The sequence below is a fragment of the Platichthys flesus genome, chromosome 4 (assembly GCF_949316205.1).
Source record: "Platichthys flesus chromosome 4, fPlaFle2.1, whole genome shotgun sequence".
Classification (NCBI taxonomy): Eukaryota; Metazoa; Chordata; class Actinopteri; order Pleuronectiformes; family Pleuronectidae; genus Platichthys; species Platichthys flesus.
The window spans coordinates 15,547,617-15,566,876 of NC_084948.1; the positions used below are offsets into that span (position 1 = coordinate 15,547,617).

At 42.2% G+C, this 19,260-nt stretch overlaps 1 protein-coding gene across 1 annotated transcript in view; it reads right to left on the reverse strand.

Annotated features, from left to right (window-relative positions):
* Positions 1 to 993: 993 nt before the first annotated feature.
* pid1 (phosphotyrosine interaction domain containing 1) overlaps positions 994 to 19,260 on the reverse strand; it is a 29,443-nt gene continuing 11,176 nt past the window's right edge. The window contains exons 2-3 of the mRNA XM_062386174.1: positions 19,056 to 19,202; positions 994 to 3,589 (exon numbers count right to left, since the gene is read on the reverse strand). Coding sequence (XP_062242158.1) covers positions 3,086 to 3,589; positions 19,056 to 19,202 — 651 coding nt within the window. The 3' untranslated portion in view covers positions 994 to 3,085. The remainder of the gene's footprint in view (positions 3,590 to 19,055; positions 19,203 to 19,260) is intronic.

Below are 19,260 nucleotides of genomic sequence, written 5' to 3' on the forward strand. Positions count from 1 at the left end.
CCGAAGACAAAATAATGAGCCTCATCATGAGGATTTGGACTGTTTATAACAGCATGAAAAGGCCTCATTGAGAAAAGAAATCTTCAAAGCACCAGCTGTAGCTCGTCTTGCCAGGAGGAGGCAGTGTTCGCATTCAGCGCACATTAACATTCTTCACAGCATCCATTTTGCCTCCAATTCTCTGCAGCACTTAAGCTGCAAAATGATAGCCAGCCGTAGAAGCAGAGAGCAGCTAGTTATCACGTTATTGATGCGGAGTCTTTGAAGAGGAAGAAGCAAAACAAACACAATAATACAAAATAAAAATAAAGAGATCTGAGGAAGTCGGAGGAATGTGAGGAATGGACAAGTAAAAGTAGAAAAACAGCCTTTAAGAGGATGGACAAAGCCACGGCCGTGTCACACTTAAACCTGAAACATGCCTGGAAATACCATAAAGTTGCTTTTGTGAGTGTTTCAGGGGAGCGTGACCACATGGCAGAGGCGGCTGATTGTAGTCGAAGTGTTAAAACCCTCAAACCTGCTCACAACTGAGCATGAAAAGACATTTCAAGTATTTCAACCTCCACCTACGCCTGGCAATTATGATCCGGTGGAAACCGAGAATGAATAGCTTTTGTGTTAAGACTGTAGCTTTAAGCCACAACCAAACATTACACCGAGATGGAATTTATACCTTTCATCTTTTCAGGGAGAGAGAAAAAAGTAAAAAATTCACATTCCTGTCAGCGGGAACAAGTGTGAGTGTGTGTGTGTGGTTACACTTTACATCTGTCCTGGCATCCTGTCTGAGTTATTCATTCTGTTTGTTCTGAAACTGAACATGCTTTGTGTTTATCCGCCCACACGCAGCCACAGCTGGGAATCCAAAGTTTCCAAATTGAGCTTTTTTAAGGAAAAAAACAAAAATGATCTCAACCTGGATCTGATGATGGCAGGGACAGACATGTGGAGATTTGAATCAAGAAACAGACCACACTGTCACACAGTCACTCGTGGTAAATACTTTATATGCAATTGTTTCTTGATCGTTGCAAACACTGTATAGAAATCACTGAAGTAACATTGTTTTTTTGAACATTTAAAGCGCGTCTGAGCTGTCAGACAGACATGACACAGTAATCTAGAGCTTTATAAACATCCCCCCCACCTCTCTCTCCTGTCCATACATCTCCTCCACACATACACACACACAAACAGACACACAGCATTCAGGCTCTCCACTTATAATTCACAGTAGGCTGTATAACACTGTTTCTGTACCGCATGATGTTCTCAGCATCTTTTTTTTAATTATTATTTAAAATAGCTATCGACATTTATACTGTAATATTTGGAAAGCGATACATTTGTATTTACATAAGCTTATTGAGCGAGATTCAAATACAATGTGTACAAATGTATAGTTGTATGTAGGATGCGTATATGAGAGTGTGTGCTGATCAAAGTGGTCTGATCATTCTGTTAGAGTCACTGACCAGTGACCAGTTCCATTGATAGCGTCCAGTCTGTTCAACACAGTCCAGTTAGAAAAACGAGAAAGTTGCCTGGTGCTGTGGCGAGTTTCTGCTCCGCTCAGAGAGGCAATGCAGGGCAACAGAGCAAACCCATCATGGGTTCTCTCCCCGTGTGGCAGTCTGCGAGGACGCGAGGAGATCTTGGGAGGCTGAATTGACCGGAGATGGCGTGAGGTGCTCACACCACGTCAGACCCATCGTACATTCAGCAGAAGCCAGGGGGCGCCACTTGTTTCCTTGGAAGGCTGGGATTTTGTTCAAGGGGTCCTCCGATCTCAGCAGCCGGCACATTTAGACTCAAACTGTAATTTCATACGGGATTAAAGTAAGAAAACATGGCCAATGGTCACAGTACCATGTCTGATTTTAAAACACCTCCGTACGCATCGACAATGGATGCTTCAGGAAGGATGAGAAGTCCCTCCCCCCTATGATCTTCCTGCCTTTACCTTTTTATCTTTCACACACAGAGATGCAAACACTCACATGTTACATTCATATACACAAAGTACCAAAGTAAGCAATTACACCTACACACACAGAAACACACAAAGAAATGTCCCTCTCACATACACATACAAGTACACACACACACACACACAGGGACCTGGGTGATAGACCAAACTAATGTGAGAGGAAAGTGAGGCACATAATCCGACAGGCAAACTCCAGCCTGAATTTTGGTTTACTTAAAACAGAAGCCATATGTGGATGATTACCATGTCTGAGACAGGTCCAGGTCTTCAGCCTAGAGAGAACTTCTAAAATGTAAAATCATTTAGCACCTTTAACATACTCTGGATCTGCAACTACCTATTAAACAGAGACGGACGTAGAAGCTCTGGCTCCGTCGTCCATATGAGTAACAGCCATGCCAGCAAATCATTTTGGGAGTTTGGACTAAGGTACTATCGTGATGATATGGAGCAGTGCTTAAAGGCTGAGCTATTCTTTCACATCATCATTTGCTATTTAACCAAGGCATTCTGATAGAGATCCACACAATTAAACATTTAAGGAACTTATGTGCTCCAACAGTCTCATAAACTCTGGGTTGGGACCCAAAATAGGTCACTGGTCTAGTGCTGCTGGGTCCCTACATGGCAAGAGTAGCAATGGGTTCATAATTAGCTGGGGTCAGAAGAACAGGGACCAAATTTCGTTGTTTCTCAGATGAAAAAGCTTAGGAACCACAAACCGTGTTTCTGCATGGTGGAGGAGCGACAGTGGTTGAAAAAGGAACTGCTGAGTCAATCTCTTGAGGACGATTACAGAGGTGCTTAAAAGGCCCTTGTGGGTCTTTATTCAAAGTGGCAACTATTTGCTAGCCCTGTATGTAGATCTTTTGTAACTCCTTTTTCCATCTACCTTCCCTTCACGGTATTTAAAAGCTACTTCATTATCCTGGGTGTGTTGGTTCACAGGGTCAGTTAATTTGATTCCAGATTGAAAACTGAAAGAGAGACAGTAGGGGAGAATGAGAAAAGCAGGTAATCTGTCCATCCTTCCAGTCACCCGTCGCTTTGTTAAGACGGGGGAGAGTGCAGGAATTTAGCCGAGTTTTCTGTTCAACCGTCATCTGGGGTCGTGTCTTCAGGGGTGGATGAGTCCTCGGCAAAGTCATCCGATGAGCCGCTCTTGTGGATGCGGCCGTCACTGCGCATGCTATGGAAAGTCTTGCGGAAAGCCTCCATCATGGAGTGCGCCAGCTTCTTGGCCTCCAGCTTACTCTCACACTCCACAGCATGGCAGTCCATCTGGAAGGACAGGTCGTCGTTGATCTCCCTGTAGATCCAGGCAAACACGTTGGATCTGACGCTGTGGTCGGCTGTGCAGTAGGCGATGCGGGCCACCTGGTAGGTGTCCATGGTTGCTGACGCCTCGCTGTGGTCATGCAGGTGGTGAAGGCGAACCTGGAAGGGCCGGATCTCCAGCAGAGAGCTGCCTGCGGGGCAGATGCCCTGCTGCTGCTGAGCCAGGCCACGACTTTCCACCAGACCAGTCACTGCTGACTCTGTGCAGCCAGATAGGAACTGGGTGCCCGAGATAGTAATCTTACCCAGGTAGTTCACCTGCAGGAAATCAGACAAAGAGATACTATTAGACTCAACTTTTCCCACAGTGCAACATGTTACAGTTGACGTTAAATACATCAGAGCATTGTCTACAGCTTTTTTCCACCAGATGAACAGAAACTGCAAGGACGTGATATATATATATACTTTCAGTATATATATATACTGCATACTGAGAAATATTATTTAAATTGTTCCAAAGTCTAAGAGATTTCAATGCAAATCCCGAGTTACATTTGGTCAGCACCGTTTAAAGAAGTGGTCAACAGTTACTGCAATTTGGTTGCAACACCTTTTTGCCCCTGAAACTCCCAAACTATTTGGTGGACTCAAAACACACCCACCCCTCCATCCGCATAGTTGTGAATAGACAATGAGGGAAATTTCATTTTTCGTGAACTGTCCCTTTAAACAGGTAATTTTCCTAACAGAGTTTATAAGGCCAAAACTTTAATTGTGAAAATCAAGAGTATAAGACCATTACCATTTAAAATCACTGCCAGCAGTTTTAAATAATAAAAACACTGCTCGATAAAAAGTACTGAGAATATTCAATGTACATCTTATTAAACCTCACAAACCGGGAGTGTTTAGAGAAAGACCTTTAAAGAACAGACAGTGGCTGAAAGAGCTTTACAACGGCGAAAGCTGTGTGTGTGTGTGTGTGTGTGTGTGTGTGTGTGTGTGTGTGTGTGTGTGTGTGTGTGTGTGTGTGTGTGTGTGTGTGTGTGTGTGTGTGTGTGTGTGTGTGTGTGTGTGTGTGTGTGTGTGTGTGTGTGTTTGTTTCCCAAAGAGAAGCTGGGGTTGCAACAAGGACCACTGAATTCCATAGTAATGACACTGCATACCAGGAGAGTGATACACTGAGTAGATAGAGAGGGATAACAGATGAGGGAGAGAGAGAGAGAAGGTTGAGAAGTGAACAAAGCTAGAGATTTCTGTGGGCATGAGGCCAATTCAAGATTGGTCCAGGAATAATGGGCGAATTGTGGGCTTTCTCTACATGGTGTTCTTTATGGCTTTATATAAATACACAGAGGAGGAGCCTGCTATGAGTCAAACGCTCAAAGGGTTTTCCCTCCTGTCTGTGTTTACACTGGGGCAGGGAAATACTCTGCACACCCAAGAGTTCATCACAGCTGCTCGACATGCGCACACATTTGACACACGGCTGCAGATAACATGAGTGCAGGGATAAGTGTGAATACTAAAGGGAAAGATTTGTATCAGTTCACAGTCTGGAACATTTGCAGAAGATGTGGCCTACATTGAGCGCCCAACGCAAATTTGCCCAACATCAAGTCTGTGGAGAACAGCCCGCCAGGCACCAGCCTCTCGGTTAGACAAGCAGTTAGTCCTGTGTAGGATAGATATACTGTAGCCAATACGATTAAAGCGAGTAATGCAGGCACTGAGACCTTGAGCAAAATGTAGCAAACTGTCAAATTTCTTTTTAAAACCTCAAACCTCTGATGCCAACGACAGTTTATATTATAAACAAACACATGTGAAAGAATTGGAAGAGTCTTAAAATATCAGAAAATGGAAAAAATTGAGAAATGGAGCAGCAACAAAAGGAAGAGAAAGCAAGTGAAATATGTAATGTAGAAGTACAGTCTGTTAAAAGAATGTTCTTTAAAGTGATAATTTGTGAAGAATAATTACAAACACTTACTCATAGCAACACATATGATGCCACCACCAGAGACATGTCTTAACTCTGGCAGTAAATGAAGAAAACTGAATATTAATACTTAAAATTGTGTGAACTTGACCAGGAACAGTGACATATCATATTCCATGGGAAAATCAGGTGAATTAAAATGTGTATCGTGTCTTTCCTAAATGTTGTCAGAACAACTACAAATCTGATTGGGGGGGAAACTGTATCAAAATATCCCAAACAATAGCCTTGTACAACTTGGCCCCAGAGGGTTTCCTATAAGCAACAATGATTCAAAGAGCCAGGCAGTAAAGCAGCTGCCTCCTCAAACATGGTTTTCATTAGTGGTGACCACAGGGTCATAGTGCCTTCGCTTCAGATCCATCAAACAGCTGACTACACCAGGTCGATAGGAGCAGCGTGGAGGCGAGGCAGTTTGCTATAGTCAACCACACCGCCACTGTCTCGTAGCCAAAAGGTGGTCAGTCACTCAGTCAGCCAACAAATCTAAACACTGAGCCAAGATATATCATTCATTCAGAGTGCTGTTAGCATGTCAAAAGACATGGAGAGAGTCATTATGGACTTCTTTTCTCTGATACTCATATTTTGATATTGAGTTGCTTGTTTAATGTGACTGTTTCTACTGATTGCTCACTTCCTAGCTGAACTAAGGATGACGGCATTGCCAGGTTTCATTTCCTTACAGGAGTTGGGAGTCGGCCAACGTCTTCTCTCATGTCAGCTTTATTGTCTCTGTTCTGCTTTCATGTTACAAAATAATGTTTGTGCCTGGATAAATAATGCTGACATGGTGAAGCGTAGCATTGACCTGGAATTCAGCCTGAATGACAAGAATGAATTCTTTAGCCCAACTTTGCTTTTATTGGCATCACATTGTTTGTATATACTATGCATGCAATTGGTCATTAAGTTTTCTGGGTTGCTAACTTGGTGCCGCAAAGGCTAGAGGAAATGCTCCACTTAAAATTCAAGCGCTCAAATTTGACAATTCTCAATGATTTTTAGGTTAAAGGTCCGGTTAGGACCTCGGACCTGAAACAAGGGTTAAGGACGGAGAAAATTAAAAAGATATAAGCGCACTCAAAAAAAACGTAACCTTCATTGGTATTAGCTCAGGAGTAAAGTCCAGAAACAACATCAGAACTCACAAGATTATCAGAGCAGCAAATTCTTTCCGTTCTTTCTTTCTAGAAAAAAAGTTAAAAATTCCTACAAGTTCGACCTGTTTCGGACAAATGTTTCCGTCGGATTAGCTTTTATCATACATGAACAGATGAATACAAATTAGATAAACTAGAACAAGATATAAGGTAAGCGTGAGTGTGTGTATGTGTATGTGTATGTGTATGTGTATGTGTATGTTTATGTGTGTGTGTGTGTGTGTGTGTGTGTGTGTGTGAGATAAGTGAGGACTGTGTGAGGTGAGGAGGTCACCAGACAGAGCAAACATTAGATTTTGTTTCCTTCAAGTCCAAAGCAAACATGCAGCTGGAAGAGGAAATTGTTACATTGCTCGAGCAGAAAGATGGAGGAAAGATAGAGATAGAAAAATGCTGCCTATAAAGCCGTGCTAATATAACAAACACGCCACTGACTCATTGGATGCGTATGAATTTTGAGGGCATTGCAGTTCATGAATCACAGTTTTTAACTCTACTGACATTTTTTGACCTTGAGGCTAAAGACGACACTGAGCCCATTTACACCTGGTATTAAAATGTGGTCTGTCTGGGAATTCAGCAAATGTAGAAGGAAAGTGGAGTTCGTTCATTTATGTGCACTAAATGTGAAAGGGAATCTAGAGTTTATAATGTTTGCCTCTAGAAACATGGCAATGGATTGACAAAAAAATTGAACAGGCTACAATCTATATTATTGGACTAGCAGCTCAAAAAATTGAATTACTGCAATTATTTCTGTAATACTAACTAAATATAACTTTAGCGAAGCATTAAATACTGTCAGCAGATGACAGTAATCCAGTGGAAAATCCAGTCCATTGTAGGCTAACTTTGCAGAAATTAATCAAAGTTATAGATAGTAATTTAATTCCAGTCCCAAAAAAGTGCTGGTGACATCACAATGAATTGATAAAATAATGTGCAGGGAACACGGCTGTCTCATCTCAAATGAGACCAAACTACCTCAAAAACGTCAGACTGACCTGCAAACACATAAAAACTTATATAACTTATAATATGTCAGACAGTTACACTGATATCCACCAACAGAAATGCCACAATTACAATTATGCTTTAGAATGTGTCTTGGTATTTCCTTGTGAAAAGTTATTCCTCCTCAAAAATAAGGTTCAGACTTAAAACCACAACCTCTGATAGAATAACACAGAAAGAAGCACCAGCAGAGCATCAGCTCCACCGTACATGGTCAAGTTTTGTTTTGTGGGCAAACGATTAGGAAAATTATACTTTTTCAGACTGAAAGAAGCCAGCGAGACATGATCACATTGAAATTAAAAGCACAAATCTCACATCTGACACCAACTGAATTAAATATGAAGCCACAAAACAAGAGCATGAGGTGGATCTGTGCACAGTGTGAGTGTCTGGGAGGAAATTGCAGAGGTGGATCCGAGACAAGTTAGTGGGTGACTTTAATGGCTACAGCTGTGAGTGAGTGCCTGTGTGATCGAGTGTGTGAGCGCATCGGAACAGTTTCCAAATGTACAAATCATGGATTGGAACAATCAGGAGACAAACACTGAATCAAATGATCGTAAAATTCTGCAGATGGAAAAGAAACAGAAAAGAAACATGATTCAGGTTGGAAAAGGAAAATAACATTCTGTCCATAGACTGTATATAAAAGATGGAAAACATTACAGTTAGCCAAATGTGAAGCCAAAGCGTGTAGATGGCCCCCTGGTGGCTGGCTGAAGCATTGGCTGTAAATCTCTTGCCTCCTCCATGTTGGTGGATGACACATGGAACAAACTGAGTGTCAAAGTAGGCTTACACTTGACATGAACTTTTCTAAAAGATGGCTTCGGACATTTTAGGTAGCTCTCCTCACACTGCTTTGTGTTCAAGTGCTCATTTAGCTAGTTATTTGATGCTATAAACACAGTGTGAAACCTCATGATTGAGGGCTGAGACGGACTCGGTATTGTGGCTCCATCCCCTGATCGCTACTGCACAGACTTTGGCTCCAAGTGATATTTTCGGCCCAAGAAGGCAGCTTTTATATTTTGGATATTTGGGCATCTCTGAAGAGTGGGAAGAAGAAACATGCCGACTATCTTTATATACATTCTATGGTGTTTATTATTTATTTTTAAAACTATGCACACAATTGATACATCAAATCGACTCTGCCCCAGACCAGAACACATCTGCTGTCCTTTGCTCTGGCAGCCTGCTCACCAGTCGTCTCATTCTCAGACAGGCAAGCTTAAATCATTTCAGAGATCTACAGAGTCGTCCCAGTTGATTCAACTTTCCATGTGTTTCTCCTATTTGTCCTAAACTCTTCTTGTCTCTTGTCGTCCCCTCTTTCCATCTCACGCTCCCTTCTCTCTTTTACCCCCTCTCCTCTATCCTCACCTCCCCTCTACTGTTGTGTACCCCCTCCAAGACTAATTGATAACAGTTCTATACCGTCAAACTGAAAATATTGATTGAATTACATGAAGCAATACAGAGACAGAAATAATGATGAGTTAAAGGAGCTAAGGTCTCTGGGGGCTGCAAAGATGGAATTCTGCACCGACAGAAAAACTGACAGACATACAAGCTGGAGGGAGAAAGAGGAAAAAACTGTGTTTGGGAAACTTCAATTTTCATGTATGCCAAGGTAAGATGTGAAGTATCCACTGGATTCCCAAACTAAATGTGTTTGTGTACCTGTTTCATAGCAGAGAGAAAAACACTGAAATGGAGTGAGAGTGTTTGTGACACTGAGATGGGGGGGAGGAGTGTGGTTAAACACTAGCATGTGTGACGAGACATGTGGCCACCATTACTGATTCTTGGTTTATGGAGGTTATTGTCATTTTCTATTCTTTCTAACTCCTCGATTGGGAGACTCTCGAGGAGAAGGTCGCTCGGCACGGAAGAGACGGCTGAAGTCGTCAGATTGCTACAGTTCTTAGCCTTAAGGAACATTAAAAGAAGTTAACAGAAAAGTTTAGGGCTGAGAGGATTAATCACTCATGTCTGTTTGAGAAATAAGGAGCATCAGCAAGCAGTTGGTTAGCTTAACCGAAAGACTGTCCAAAAGGGATACCAGATACAAAATAAATCAACATATCGGAATCTTTTAGGCTGCAATGATACTAAAACTTTACATTCCTTATTCGTACAAAATCTTCCATTTTATTTATCCTCTTAAATAGTGATCGTTAAAAGTGCGAGCTTGAGAAGCCATGTGAGCAGTAATCCAGTCTTAATGCTAAGCTCTGCTAATCAGCTGCAAACGTAGCTTCAGATTTACAGTACAGCTACAAGAGTGGTACAAATCTTTTCATACGTAAAAGGAAAAAATCAACAACTCCCGAAAAATCTCAAACCACATCCTGAGAAACACAGCTGTCCCTGAAATTAGTGTTAAAACTCAGACGCAAATGTCCCTTATGAACTTATTAATCATATTTTGAAAACGTTCCTGCATTATGGTTGTATTGTAATTTTCCACCAATTCTTCAATGAGTGTATCTGTAGCCCTGCAAAATATCCACCAACTGTTATGTCGGGCTGGAAACACATTAGATCATAAATCTGAATATTGTTCTAAGACACATGTATGATAATCATCAGAGAGGTTGTGCAAATGCTGCCTCATTAAGTCCTTTATCTGCATGTTTGTAACACTGCAAAGGACTTTAGTCATTACCACCATCCTGCAGTACATGCATGCCAACACATTCCCTCTGCCACCGCCACATGCCAGCTTCAATCCGGTCTCAGTTTGATGATGAATGAGGCAGACAGATTTTAACATTTAGCATGTTCTGATGATTCACAGGATGAAAACCCAACAATGCCTGATAAACCGCAATTATGCAACGAACGAAGGAGAAACAGACGGACAGAGGGAGAAACTTACTGCCGTAAAACAGATGTGAAAATAGGCAGAGAAGCTGATAGAAAGTAAGTTTAATGCAAAGGAAGACTGAAGAAAGTGAGGGATACACAGAGGGAAACAGAAAAAAAACATCCGCAGCCCAGCAAGCAAACCAGTGGGGGGGAAAGACAGTAACATCCTGGTCCACTCACGCACAGCACACACCGTCTGTGTGTCTGTCTCTGTGTGTGCGTGTAACCTCGCAGGCATGCATGTGTATAAGAGGTGTAGAGCTAGGGCAGCTGCTGTGGCTGCTCGGGCCACAGCTGGTTCAGCTATCAGCAGAAGAAAGGAGGTATGGGAAAATGGGGGGGAACAGAGAGACTTGGAGGAATCAGTGAAGAGATACCTGTCCCTGCGGAGGAGCTTTGGCAACGTAGATAGAGAAGAAGAAGAAGAAAGGGGCTGAAATGACAGGAAAGAGGGGCTGAGAGCAGAACAAGGAAAGCAGTTTGGTCCCATTGGATCAGAAGCAGTCTGGGAACAGGCTGTGATGTGAAGGTACAAACATTTAGAAGCACTTCTGGAACTTGTCGTTTCAGCATTAAGCAATTTCCCAGACACCGATCCAAGGACAACAGATTGCTCTTTAGCTGCAGACAAAAACACAGTCTGTCTCTCAGTGATATCAAAGATCTCTCCATCCAAACTTTGTGTTGTATTCTTACTAGCTTGAGATGATTCAACACTGTGATTGTTTTTGTTTTTGCCTCAAATATCAGATTTGTCCATGGCAGTAGAGTCTGGCTCAAGCTGTTATTTCTATCCAAACCAGTCCGAGCCTGAGAGAAAAACTCACCCAGCCTGACCGTATCCCGAGGGGTACGCAGCTATTTCTATCCAAAAACCAACCTAATGTTTTCCCTGATAAAAAGCACATGCAGTATAAAAAAAAGCCAGCATAACCAAACCTGGCCCAAACCTGAATATTTTTCCAAAATTTTAATCTGAAGCTCGTGGGTCGGCAATGGTGATATTTGTCCTTTGTGAGACTTGTGATTCAGCTAATATTCAAAAGATTAGGACGATTAGGAGAGGATTGGCATATACACCCTCCTCATTAAAACAGGTAACCAGTTGTAACGCTGTAGCAGGTTGGTGTGTATTCTAGGGATGGGCATAATTAATCGACGATCGATTAATTGATCATTAAGAATTTCGTCGAGGAAATTATTTTTTCATCGAGAAATTCACTAATTACACATTTGACCACGGGGGGCAGTGTTTGAAAAAAACACCACAGGCCTACTAGGTGAGCGCAAAAACCGGAGCCGCGGCTAGGCAAGCCAAGTTAGCACGGAGCTACCTGTGTATCACGGGGACGTCAGTCCCCTCAGAGCGAGTTTTTTCGGCGGCTGGACTGAATGAGGGTCAGTTGTGTTTGGTAGCACCGGCTTCTAGCTGTCGGCTCCGCTGCTTAAGATTACGGCAGCGCATATTTTGTTCATCTTGTTATAAAGATCTCAATGAGGAAACACGCTTTGTGTTTTCACTTCATTTTAATATAGCCTATAAATAGTGAATTATTGAACTTGAAATTTGAATGATTAATCGAAAATTCGTGGTTAATTCTCCCGACGATCGATGAAGACTATTTAATCGAACGCCCATCCCTAGTGTATTCATTATCTGAAAATTTGGAAATGTGATTTAAAACTTATTTTGTAGTTCAATATTACACAACATTAATCCCTTAAGCACTTACAAGTTTATATTACTCACCAAGCACATATGGTGTCTCGGTCAATATTCATTCCATTTTTATTATTTGATATTCACAGTATCTGTATTGGATGTCTGCTTGGACCGCAGTCATTTCCATGAATTTGGGATAAAGACAGTTACTGAGTCACACACAAAAATGCCCTAGCATGTTCTAACGTTAAAATACAAGTGTCCCGCTGTTGAACACAACGGTTACCCAGGCGCTCTCCCTCAGTAGGCCCCTGCGTCTGGATCCCCCAACATGACTGGAAATCCACTGCTTGGGAACGCAGCATTCCTGAGGAGGTTGTTAACATTCCTCTAAACTTATTGAATCAGCAAAGTACAGCTGGCTCCGCTTGCCACGGCATGCAAAGATGGATGAGGGCTTTTTTCTGAGCTTTCCTTGAGTATTTGCTTGTTTGTGTTGCGCAGTGAGAAGAAGGTGCTGTGTGTGTGTGTGTTTGTGTGTGTGTGTGTGTGTGTGTGTGTTAATGAGCAAAACAGAGTCTGAGTGTTGCAATGTAAGTCAAGACAGGAGCACCTCAGTGTAAATGAAAGAAGCTTTCACCCCTCACAGCCTCGTCCATACAGCCCTCTATAGGTTAAAATTCTCCCTATTTCAATGATGCCTCTGAAATCTTCGCTCTTGAGACACTGGAGTCAGTTTCTTTTTAATTCCTGTCCCACACACATTCGCAATGCAAGTATTACTTTAAATACACTATTTGATGCCATAACAAATGGTGTTAAGTCCAATCCTCCTGTACTGGGTACATCAGGATCAGCCTACAGAGCACACTGGGGTTTATCCTGTCCAGATTTTTTGCACAGAGAAGGTTTTGTGTAACACTGTACACACGTTATAGCAGCGCCACAGCTTACGGCTCATACTCCCACCAGAGACATTCTATGTTTATCAGGACATTGTGATTCTTGTCACACACGAATAAACAGAGAACATTTTAGTTGTACTTGGAAGATTTGAAACCACAAAAGAAAAAAGGTTGCACTCTGGGAGTCCTGTCAAAGTGAAGTTTAAGTTAAACAAAATGAAAGCACCGTAGGGGCCCTGTGACAGGGCACCAGTCTAATTGGTTCCATCACACTTTCATAATATATTGTTACATTTTTTACACAACATAAAAAAGTCTGTAACTCTAGTGTTTTTACACCTTCACTTCATGGTCGAACAGTTAGCTGTGGTCTTTGCCCTCATGCCACTTACTCTCCTCAGCTGTCAATGCCGTGGCTCAGAAGGTAGAGTGGGTCGTCCACAGACCAGAGGGTCATTGGGTCAATCTCAGTCTCCCCCATTCCGTGTGCTTATAGTGTGTGAGTGATGTGTGACAGAGAAAGTACTACACATTAATGCACTGTATGAATGTGTGCCCCTGAATGGTTAAATAGCAAAGCTGTACCGTAAAATGTTTGTCATCGAGACTAGAAAAGCTCTACATAAATACAGACCATTTACTAACTAGACAATTCCTCTCCTACACAGACACTGACCCATCTGTCACAATCAGCCATCTGGAGCCATTTCATCCATGTCTCTGGCCTGTCAAATCATTGATACGTATTTACCATCCTCTGCAGGCATGCAGAATTTGTTATAAACACGGTACCGCTTTCACTATGCACATTTACGTGACAAGCATTCAATTCACAGCAGGCACTGGCCCTAGTCTGTAAGCTCATACTGTGAATGTAACAGGAAAAAGGAGGATGGCTATTAGGACAATTTACAATTTAGGACATTTGATCTGACTGTCCAGTCTTTTATCAGAGCAGAACCAAACAGCCCAGATTAATCAGTGGATCTGAGAAAAGCCCTGAACTGCAGCACAGGCTTCCACTACACAAGAGTTCACCTGTGAACCACAATCCACTCAGATTTCGTCTCAACATCGCTCAACCTTCATACTAGAACATAAGAACAGCAATTCTTTAAATGATGCTTACAACATAAATCCTCAACTTTCTAAATTATTAAAATGTCTTGTTTCCAAACTTTCTGTTAAGTCCTGATACAGATAGCAATACCCTCTGCCCATATGGTAATTATATCTACACCACAGACACAGAACAGTAGCATGCAAGTACTCTAGCTATTGTATTTAAAAGTCCTTACAATCCATCTGTCTTTGTATCCATCTGTGACCCTTGACTGATGCTCACAAACATTCTGCAACAGTAAACGGATAGGAAGCAGGAAATTCACTTTGCATTTTATACATTTTTATATTTCAGAGGGGTATTGTCCTGAGTGTGGTCACGCTGACCCTTTTCTGCTGCTCCCATTAGCTACGTGGTGCAAGCTTAAGCTGAGAAGACACAACCTGGAAAATGTTGAACACTCTTACAGATGACAAAGCAAGCGAATGTCCAAAAGCCCCGATTTAAAAAAAGGCTGCCTCAGGCTCAAGCACAGACATTCACATTTAGCAGGGAACTGGGAGCACCGGTCATCTCACCCTGGAGGTTACTTATCATATAAATGTCATCACTGTGCGTTCTGTTCTCTGTTCGCCAGAGAAATGACGGTATGCACCGCACACTTACTGACATCAGCATACCAATTAGAGAGGGACAAAAAGCCTCTCTGCCTGACAGATAAGATAAAGACATAGTAGGACCAGCCTGCCCTGCGCTGCGAGTGGGAATGACGTCAGTGCAGGAGAATCACGCACTGTCGCTGGTTTGGTTCAACTGTACATGAGAGACATTGTTCCAAGCAGCAGCAGAAACAGAGCCAGACGAGCTTGGACTGGAACTGACGATATGCAGACATTTTGACTTGTCATAGCAGTAAGAGCACACATGCTACTGATAACATTAGCAATGGCTGAGCTCTATTTAGGTGTCCCAGTAAAGTCACGACAGGGTGACAGGTGAGCCAGCCCAGCCAAGCACCAGGAGCCTGACACTGAAGCAGCTAAATGGATTTCAGCCATCATGGACTAGACTACCACCAATGCTTTTTTACTGTACCATCTTTCAGAGGCCCATTAGTCCCATTCTGGCAACTGTACTTAGTTTAATCTCTGCCAGTCACAGCTTAAAGTCAAATCTCTGAGAGTTTCTTTGCACATATCTAGCTTCTTTCTCACTCGGACAACCACTAACCTAACTGTGCATTCCTTAGTGTGAATGTGTCGGCAAATCTTCATTTATCATCCTTTGAAAATGAAGTAAAAAGATTTACTTCAACCACAACAAAGTCACCGGTAAGCAGCTGAGTTGTATTTTCAGCAGTCTCCAAAATAATAATAATGTCATTGCATACGACTGTGGAGCTGGCACGGCTCTAAAGAGCATTGACTATCTTTTCTCAATGGACGTGAAGTGGACCACTTTGACAGCAGCAGGCCAGGCAGGGCAATGAGAGGCGGCCCTTCATCCTTGCTAGGACAGCCTTCCTGCCTGCCTGCAAACTGGGACAACATGGAGAGAAACTTGGAGAGAGCAGAATGAGGGAGACGGGTGAGAAAGGAAAGACGGGGAATCTAGACCATGAGGATAATAAATTGGATCATATTGCACCATATGAAGGCCAATCACGTAAGGGGAGAGAAGGGCAAAATGAGACCGCTGTTTCCTAAGTTTTTTTACCATGAAATTTCTCCCACGAAAAAGAAAAGAATGTCTCTTTGAGGTCTGATGGTGGAAGCAGAGGTGCTGGGGCAGGTGGTCAGACAGATATGCAGACAGGCAGGTAGTGACTCAGACAGTAAGTTACACAAGACAGAACACACAGGCCAACAAATGCATGCGGCGAGGCAGACAGAATTGTAAAAGAGGAGATCGCAGACAGATGAGGGAAATTAATTTTTTGGTGCGTGCGGCTGGTGTTCTACTGAATAGCTGTAGTGGTATCCACAGCAACATGGCTTTGGCATTTGCGGCAACGCTGGAAAGAGCAGCCGGCGCAGAGTGAGGAGCAGTCGGAGAGCGGCGAGTGGGATTCACACTAGACAGAGGGGGATACCAAGTTCATCTATGTGCAGTGTGCACCATGGCAATACATCAATATTTATCTTATCACAGTAGTGATAGCCAGAAGGATAATACGAGGTGCTGCTGCATGTTACCTTACACTAAAACTGTGCATCATTACACTGTTAAGTTGAAAATCTGTCACACAAAAAGAGCATGTATGATCAATTAGAAGCCAAGTATGACACACTGAACATGGAGATACTGAAGAGTCGGTAGCCTGAGACCGGACATAAGCTCTAACTTTATATTTTAAAATATCTACAGCAAAATGTGGCCAATAGATATATGTATGTGTGTGTGTGTTTGTGTGCGTGAGTGTAGGAAGGTATAAAAACAATATGGAAGAGGAACAGGATTAAAAGTAAAAAGCGTGTGTATGGGGGCAATTACTCCCAATTAGATTTACTTATAAGTAGAGATGTTGCGGTACCATTTTTCCTTCCCAACAAAGATTCTGACACCTGGAGTTTGTTCATGGGCTGATACCAATGCATAAAAAAATAGCAACTTTTATAATAACGAACCCTGAAGGGAGGTGTTGATTGCCGTCATTGTTGTTTGGCCTGGCTCGGGTTAAAACCCTCTGAAGAAGAGAATTAATGCCATAGAACTTCATTTATTATCTAGTTTGTCGCTCTACTTCTGGGACTTTCCAGCACGAAATATTACCAAATTACTGACACGTTCGCTAGCTCGGGCCAATGCTACACTACTGGAGATAAAATATTCACTGCTCTACAACATAACTTGCCAGAGGCGCTGCACTCCTGGCAAAGAAGAAAAAGTGTGTTTTTGAAGAAGGACAATTACAGTTATAACTGTGTGAAACTGATTTACTTTAAAGTAGAGCTGTGAAAAATAATGCGTTAACGCGTTATGATTAAATTACAGGACCTTCCAATATACCCACAACTCCGCCCACTCTGCACTAGTCGCAGCTGCCATTCAAACAAACAAACTACATGGATAATTCTGATGAACCTGAGAACCTTCTGGACGGTAAGATCGTGTTCCAAAAAAAGAAAGATCGAACATTCAATAAAACCAAGGTGATATGTACACTCTGTGGGAAGAGGTTATCGTTTCACAGTAGTAATACTCGCCTAAAGTACCACCGCAACGCGAAGCATGCGTTGGTCGGCGAGGGGCGTTCAAGTGCAATGCGCCAAACCAGCTTCACTCACAGGACACATTGGGCAAAAGAAGCGGTCAGCTTTACTGTCAGAGAATGTGAACAAGTTAGTTTGCCTCACCAACTGGTTAAAGAACGACTAGCTAAGAAGACCTTGAGAGGCATTAGATTGTGTCATGGTGTGGTTAATGGTTGTTTGACAAAAAATATAAAAAATGTCAACCATCCTATAAAAAGAATGGCTAAGAAGCTCAAATAATTTGATTTAAAAAGAAAAGAAAAAAGTTTTATTCAACCATACAATGGCTAAGAAGCCTGAATTCTGTTTAGGATGAAGATTATATTAATTTTCCATATGGAATAGCAAAGACAACTGCTAAAGAACTGCTGAGTTGCAGCACCATTGTTTTGTTTATTTATGAATATAAAAAGAAAACATGTTTAATGTATATATCCATCTTTTGTCATAACATTTTTATTTTCACAAAAATATACTGTGAAAATCGGTAATGTGATTAATCATGATTAATCAATAGAAACCTGTGATTAATTTGATTAAAAATTTTAATCATTTCACAGCCGTACTTTAAAGATGTGGTATGAGATCAGTAAATAGACTTGCACACTGGCATATGCACAACCCAGCATTTTCAGCAGCATAGGAGGCCTTTCTGTTGCTGGTAGCTGTATCACAACATCTCCACTTGTGAGCCAATGAAAACCCTGCTGGATAACATACATGGCTCTAAGACTGCACGTGTACCACAGAACAAACTTCTCGGCTCCACCAATAAAGGCCGCCTTACTCGCTTTCACTTCATGTTTTCTTTTGAACCTCTGGAGTTTTTGGGAAGTGCTGCTGATGAGAACTCAGCACTTTTGGCCTCTTGGCTTTCTTACAACATTTCTGTTTTCCAACACATATATGCATATAAATATCTATACAGCATGTGTCTGGGTGTGTTTCTGTTAGCTCTTCTGTAAATTGATCCAATAAACGTGGGGACTGTGTGTTCCATGCGTGTGTTTCTTGGCAATGATGTCATAGGGGGAAATTACTTTTTGTCTATGTTTCAGGGTAACTAGCTATGAAATGTTGTGTTTATTTAGGCTAAGTTGAAAAAGCTCCCTCTCCTTTTTCGACATGCTTGTTAACAGTAAAGCGTAACCGACCAAACACAACATTCAAAAAAAAAAAACGAAATCCTCGTACCCACACAGCCATTTGAAGTTGTCTCCTATGTGACCACAGTCATCTCACTTTATTTGTTATTGTTACAATGCTGTGGCATAAGACTGGCGAAGACACAAAGACGCACTCAGTGACATGGTGGGGGAGTGTTGTGTGTAATAACAGAACGTTGCTGCTATTTTAATCTGTAGTCTTGTTTGTTTTCTGTTTTCAGAAAAGAGAAAAGACTGCGAGTCCAACGGCTCATTGGTTCAAATGCTACATCTGACACTCGGCAGAGCCAGGGAGGAAAACAAACACATCCATGCCAGAGCGCACACACACACAACACACACACACACACACACACACACACACACACACACACACACACACACACACACACACACACACACACACACACACACACACACACACACACACACACACACACACACACACACACACACACACACACACACACACACACACACACACACACACACACACAGTGTGTACTTCAAAAAACTGTGTTGGTGGAGTAGCATGTGTTAACGAATCTAACTTGGGTGTCCCAAAAGAAAATGGAAAAACAGTTGGATTATGATTGTATTAATGCTATTACAGGTTTACGGTTCAGGCACAGGGCTGGATTTGGGGGATTATGAGATCCATGTGATCCTACCTTGAATCCAGCATGGGTCCTGCTCTTTGTGAGCGGCGTGGTGGAGCACAGCTCAATGGCCTCGGGCTCATGAAAGATCACCGTGGGCAACGGCTCCTTCCTCAGCGTCAGCACATTCAACTTCGTTTTCAGCATAGTCTGGAAGTGCTGAGGAAGAAAGAAAGAAAAAGAGACTGAAACACTGCTGTAAGAAATAATAAAATCA